This window comes from Terrapene carolina, unplaced genomic scaffold (genome assembly GCF_002925995.2).
Source record: "Terrapene carolina triunguis isolate 2854851 unplaced genomic scaffold, T_m_triunguis-2.0 Scaffold833, whole genome shotgun sequence".
NCBI classification, from domain to species: domain Eukaryota; kingdom Metazoa; phylum Chordata; order Testudines; family Emydidae; genus Terrapene; species Terrapene triunguis.
Genome location: NW_020665184.1, coordinates 1,012,256 through 1,018,279, shown reverse-complemented (window position 1 = coordinate 1,018,279; position 6,024 = coordinate 1,012,256). Strand labels below are relative to the sequence as shown.

The 6,024-nt window shown below is 56.6% G+C and overlaps 1 protein-coding gene across 1 annotated transcript; it reads right to left on the bottom strand.

Annotated features, from left to right (window-relative positions):
• Positions 1 to 3,063: 3,063 nt before the first annotated feature.
• On the bottom strand, positions 3,064 to 4,825 carry GADD45GIP1 (GADD45G interacting protein 1). Its single transcript, XM_024217265.3, has 2 exons — positions 4,494 to 4,825; positions 3,064 to 4,042 (listed from the first exon to the last, which is right to left on the bottom strand). Exons 1-2 carry the CDS (start codon positions 4,823 to 4,825, stop codon positions 3,712 to 3,714), a joined length of 663 nt encoding a protein of 220 aa, XP_024073033.1. The 3' UTR covers positions 3,064 to 3,711.
• Positions 4,826 to 6,024: the final 1,199 nt, after the last annotated feature.

Genomic DNA, 6,024 nt, shown 5'->3' with positions numbered 1-6,024 from the left:
CCAACCTCTAGCGGAACTGCAATGACAGGCTTCCTCCACGTCCCGTGTGGGAACAGCAATGCTGCTAGGAACACCTTTATAGAACAGCAGCTGGACTACGGAGGGTTGTACCACTTAAACTATGGTGGGGTATTTAAAGTGGTACAACTTTCTAGCACATTCAGCTTCCATCCCTCCTAAGTCCTTCTCGCTAGCAATTCTGAGGGCTTGGCTACATGTGGAATCGTGTCATAGGCCCAGATCTTCCAGGGTACTTAGGGGCCCAACGCCACTGATGTCAGGGGGCACCTGGGCTGTGGATTCAGAGCTCTTCTCGTCTGACCTCCCGTATAGCCCCGGCCCTGGATGAATTCCTGTTTGAACCAGAGCAGCTCGATTTAAAGCTTACCCCAGCTGGAGAATCCCCCGCACTCCGGGGCAAGTCATTCCAATAGTTAATTACCCTCCCTGTTCAAACCGTGCCCCTGAATGTGTCTAGCTTCAACTTCCTTCCGGCTGCGGGCTCTGGTGAGAGAGCGGGAAGAGCCCCTTAGCTGTACGAGGGTGATTGAAATAACTATTATTCCAGGATCACTTGTCGGGCGGGTGGGCAGCAAGACTATGGCAGAACAGAGAAGGTTGTAAGCGGTATCAGAAGTGGAGCCCATGGACCTATGAAAAGGCAGCGAGGGGCAGGCAACTGCCCCCCTTACTCCATAGGGAATGACACCCCTGACTCCTAGTCTGGAGAAACTGCTGCCTTGGTAAACATCCAACCCAACAGGGGCTAAGCCCTGAGCATTGTTTCTGGGGTGAATCAGCTGGCGATTGCCACACACAATCCCCTACAAGCAAACAAAACCTCCCTACAGTGAGGTTATAACTGGGCTTTGAGTCCCTCGTGCTGCTGCCGCCTCCTAGCGGTCCCCATGGGAAGTGCACCCCCGCCGGCTGCAAAGCTGCCATTCAGAGCGTGATTCCTTGCTCTGCAGCTGGGCCCTGGCTCGCCCAGCTGCCACCCGCGAGGGAGGATTTTGTTTTTCAACCGTGCGAACACCTGCTCTGCGTGAAGAGGGGTCTCCCAAGCCAGCAGCCCAGCTGCCGGTGTTGCGAGGAAACCAATTTTGCTGTTTGATCAGGAGAGCTGTCCCAGCTGTGTGAAACAGCTCCGGAAACATGCCAAAGGGATGGGGGCGGGGGGGGGGGAGTGAAGTGTCTACACCAGCTCAGAGCGTGGGGAGGAAAACCTCTGTCCTCAGAGCTGTGAAATGCTTTCGAAATAGTCACCAATTTCAGTTCCCAGCCACCCCCCTGAGGCAGCGAGAGGGGAAGTAACTTGCCAAGGCTACGCAGTGACTCAGGAGGGAAGAGGAAATGGCTTGGCAATTAGGGCATGAACTCAGCACAGAAGAGGTCCATGTTCAATTCCCTGCTCTGCCTCAGACTGCCTGTGTGACATGGGCAACTCACTTAACCATGCTGTGCCTCAGTTTCCCCATCCCTAAAACAGGGATCCTAGCACTGCCCTGCCTCACAGGGGCATGTGTTAGGATAAATACATTAAAAATTGTGAGGGGCTCAAATCATAGATCATAGAATCTCAGGGTTGGAAGGGACCTCAGGAGGTCATCTAGTCCAACCCCCTGCTCAAAGCAGGACCAATCCCCAGACAGATTTTTACTCCAGTTCCCTAAATGGCTCCCTCAAGGATTGAACTCACAACCCTGGGTTTAGCAGGCCATTGCTCAAACCAAAATACTTCAGGGATGGGGCCCTGTAAGTACCTAATATAGGTAGAACCCAGGAGTTCTGGCTCCCAGTCTTCCCTACTCTTACAATATGAGGAAAGGTGGTTGTGTTTTTTTTTTTAAAAAGGGCAGGTTTAGTCTCAAGGAAAGACGACTGAGGGGGACTTGACAGTCTTCAAAGCTGTTCTAGAGGGGAGAAGTTGTTCATGTTTACTGAGGGTAGGACAAGAAGTAACAGGCTTAATTCGCAGCAAGGGAGATTTAGGTTAGATACCAGGAAAAATGTCCTGCCTCTTGAGTTAGCTACGCTCTGGAATAGGCTTCCAAGGGAGGAATCCAGTCTTTGGGGGCTTTTAGGAATGGATGGGCCGAACACCTGTCAGGGCCAGTCTCACTTTATCAGTTTACTTGGGCCTACCTGAGCTGGGGGGGGGGGGGGGGGGGGACCTCTGGCGGTTGGGGGGGGGGGCGCGGGAAGTCCCCGCCCGGGCTTTAACGTGTTGGGGGGGAGGGTGAAGCGTTGGGTCAATGGGCACTTTATTCCCACTTTAACGTGTTTGCCCTCTCTGCGCCCCATTTCACTTGCCCGTATTTACTCAGGAGTAACAGTGCTACCCCAAGCTGGCGATCGGGGAGCAGGACTGCAGGGGACGCTCTAGGGAAGGACAAGCATCCGGTTACACCCTTGCCATGTAGGAGTCAGTCTCCAAATTTGGAAGAAAGTGCAACTAGGTGCAGAGAGTGCAGGGAACTGGCCATGGACAGGTATTTTAACCTGTGAAAGATCAGTGAATCTCACCTCTTCCTAACAAAATTGTGCTGCCCCTTGAGGTAGGAAACGGAGGCTAGTGGATAGAGCACAGGCCTGGGTGTCATGAGACCTGGATTCTAGTCCCTGACCTGCTGCGTGACTTTGGGCAAGTCCCTTCTCCTCCCAATGCCTCGGTTTTCCCATCTGTAAAATGGGGGTAGCGATACTGACCTCCTTTGGAAAGCTATTTGAGACCTACCGATGAAAAGCCCTAGCTAAGAGCGATTTTATATATATATATATACACACACACACACACACACGTCACTTGCCCACTGCTGAAATGCAGCCACCACTGGGCTGGAACGTGACTGCTGTATAACAATCCATAGCAACAGCTCAAGACAAAGTTAAAAGGGCATCCTAGTGAACTAACCCCACAGAGGGACAGATTTGGGGGAGGGGAAAAGCAAGACATCTCTTAGAAGCACCAGTGGTCTCTAAGGCACGTTTGTGGGCAGGAGAGACATTAGAACCTTCTGGGATCAGAAGTGGCTGATAAAGAAAAGTTCCAGGTAGCCAAGACCCTGCTCGGAGCATTTAATTTCAACATACAAAGTACAGGGATCTCAGGTTGCCGGCTTGGTAGGGGCAGAACTGGCTGAGAAAGGAGCCTAGTGGTTACATTGCTAACACAGTCACCATGCGGTCGTCACCCTCTCTCCGATAGCAGCATTCACTCGGGAGCCCCGGCGCTCTGTAAGGTAATGCCAGCTCCTCCACAACGTATCATTCCCAATCTGAAGTGGGGGGAGGGGAGCCTAGGGCTTGCGAGCAGGACCTTCCAATGACCTCCCTCTGCCCTACTCAAACTCCACGAGGTGGCCCGTGCACAGATCTGAGTCCAGCTGGGGGTGTCTGAAGAACCCAGGCTGAGATGGCTGGTTGTACACGCAGGGAGGGAGGCTGCCCGCACCCCCTGCCACACTCCAGGGGGCAGCTCCTACACTGGGGCTGACCTTGCAGTGCAGTGCCCATTGACCCAACGCTTCACCCTCCCCCCCTAATTAGAGTAACTGGTGGTGTTGACTTGCTGCTCTGAGAAGCATGATTGGCGTTCCAGACCTGAGCCAGCTCCCTGCTCAGCCCCCGTCTAGCACGCACTGGGAACAGAATTTAGCTCAGTGACAACCAGCAGTGACCCAATCTGAGGCTCCTAGATCATGTGCCCCCCTAGGCTGGTTCAGCCGCCCCAGCTGAGACAGGAACAGGTTCTGGGTCAGCGGCGGCAGCAGCAGCAGCTTTCTGCTTTGCCTCCTCCTTGAGCTGTTTCTTCTTCAGCTTGAGCTCCTTGCGCTGTTTCTTCTCCATCTCCTGCACCAGCTCCTGGAATTTGGCACTGCGGTGGTCCACCTTGTGGCCAAAACGCTCCTGGGCCTCGGCCAGCAGCTGCGCCCGCCGGGCCTTGGCCTCCCGCTCCTTCTCTTTGCGTGCCGCCTTCTCCCGCCGCCAGTCCTCGATCATCTGCGGCATCTTGGCCATGTTGGCGGCAATCAGCTTCTCTCTGCCAGGAGGGCAAACAACAAGCCAGCAGTGAAACACCCACCACCACAGGGGGGAGACTCTTTGTATCTCTACTGCCACTGCTGCCCCCAAGATTTGCACTGTAATTTGGGTGGGTGACAGAGGTCACCATTCCCTTTGCCTGAGGGCGGGTCTTGGGCCTGGAGACCTTGCTCATAGGAGTGGGGGGCTGGAGCATTTCCTCGAGCAATGTGTTTGGGGATCACACCCCAAAGAGGGGGTCATCATCCCAGGACTAGGGTTAGGTTCCAGCATCTCTCCCACCTCTGGAGTAGAGCCCTCCCTCCCCAGGAACTGGGTCAGGTTTTGGGGTCCCTGACCCCTCCATGACCAGGGTCCTCCCTCTCCCCAGGAATGAATCAAGGTTCAGAGCCCCTCCCACGGCAGTCGGGACCCAGGCCTCCGTCCCCCAGGTCTGGCCCCCTCCGCACCTCTCCACCCGCTGCCTCTCCTCCTCCTGCTCCTTCTTGTCCAGCGCCGCCTCCATCTCCCTCAGCCCGGGGAACCACTCCCGCTCCTCGGCCTCCAGCTCCTGCAGCTTCTCGGGGCCGGGCCAGAGCCGGGCCGGGTCCACGCCGGAGGCCGAGCCGTGGCGCCCGTACAGCTTGGCCTCATAGGCGGGCTGCAGCTGCCACACGGGCGTGAGGGGATCGTCGGGGTCCGGCCGGTACACGCCGCCCGGCTTGCGCCGCGGGGGCGGGGCGTGATAGGCGCGGGCGGCCCGGAGCAGCCCCTGCCACGCCCGCCGCATGGGCGCCGCCATCTTAGACTGTCACGTGACCTCACGGGGCGGGTCCTGCTAGCAGGAGCTAGGGCTGCCCAGCGAAGGGCCTGACACCCCGCCCCGCTGACCGGAAGTGGGGAGATGGAGGCCGGAAGTTGGTTTGGGGGAAGGCTCAGAAAGACCGGAAGTGGGCATTGGGGACCGGAAGAGGGGCATTTGGGAGTCAGTGGGGACCGGAAGTGGGGCATTTTGGGGCAGTGAGGACCGGAAGTGGGGCTGAGGGATTCAAGGCGCCACATGTGGGAATTTGCCCCCAAACTGAGGTGTCTCCTCACCATGCCCTGGAACCAACGCGCCGTCGCCTAGTAACGTGGTGCTGAGTTGAGACAAAGGGCCACGAGTCAAACCCGGCACCGAGTCAGTGTCACGTCCGGGCGACGTGTCGTCCGGTCACCCACACGTAGGGCGGCCACCTCTGAGCAACAAAAAACCGGGGCAGCCAGGCTGGGCCTGAGCCCACAGAACCGGCCAGCTGGCAGCGCGTGCTCTGCGCCCTCACAGGCCTCCCCGGCCGGCCAGCCACCGCCACAAAGGGGCGACCCGGGGAAAACCTGGACAGGTGGCAACCCCTCCCCCCAGAATGGGTTACATTTACATTAGAACATGGCATGACCTCAGCCCAGGGCACTGGGTCAGGAAGCGGCCTTGGAATGACAGGCAAGCACCCAGACAACGGTCTGAATGTGGCACCAAGATGAAACACCATCACCTCGTGGCACAATGGTGTCACAAGAAACAGCATCGGAGGGACACTTTGCAACCTTACGGCCTCATGCCACGTCCTGGCTTCGATACACGGTGTCTAGTTGAGTGGTCGATGCCCCACAACAGTGCCTCACGAGACAATGTGACAATGGCACGTTGCAATGTTGTTGTTATCTGACACCCGGCGATGCCAGCTGACAGTGTAGTGCCAGAGTATGCCACATCAAGAACCAGCATTTCAGGGTCTGAGATACCGGTGTGTTGGAGTATCCCAACCTCAAGGAGAAATGTGAAGGACTTTAACCTTTATGACCTCACAAAATGTCACTGTGTCATATCTTGTAACCTGATGGATATGCGTGTTTCCCACCCGGGATTGCAGTTCCTGCCATGACCAGCTACTAGCTGCCCCCTCAGCCAGGAAGAAAGAAACCCCCAAGCTCAGCACAGCTGGTACCAGCTTGTCTAAGGAA

Excerpts from the sequence above, each read along its gene's own strand:
- GADD45GIP1 (XM_024217265.3), bottom strand. The coding sequence starts at position 4,825 with ATGGCGGCGCCCATGCGGCGGGCGTGGCAGGGGCTGCTCCGGGCCGCC. Across the intron at positions 4,043-4,493 it reads GAGAGGCAGCGGGTGGAGAG|AGAGAAGCTGATTGCCGCCA; the intron begins GTGCGGAGGGGG and ends CCCTCCTGGCAG.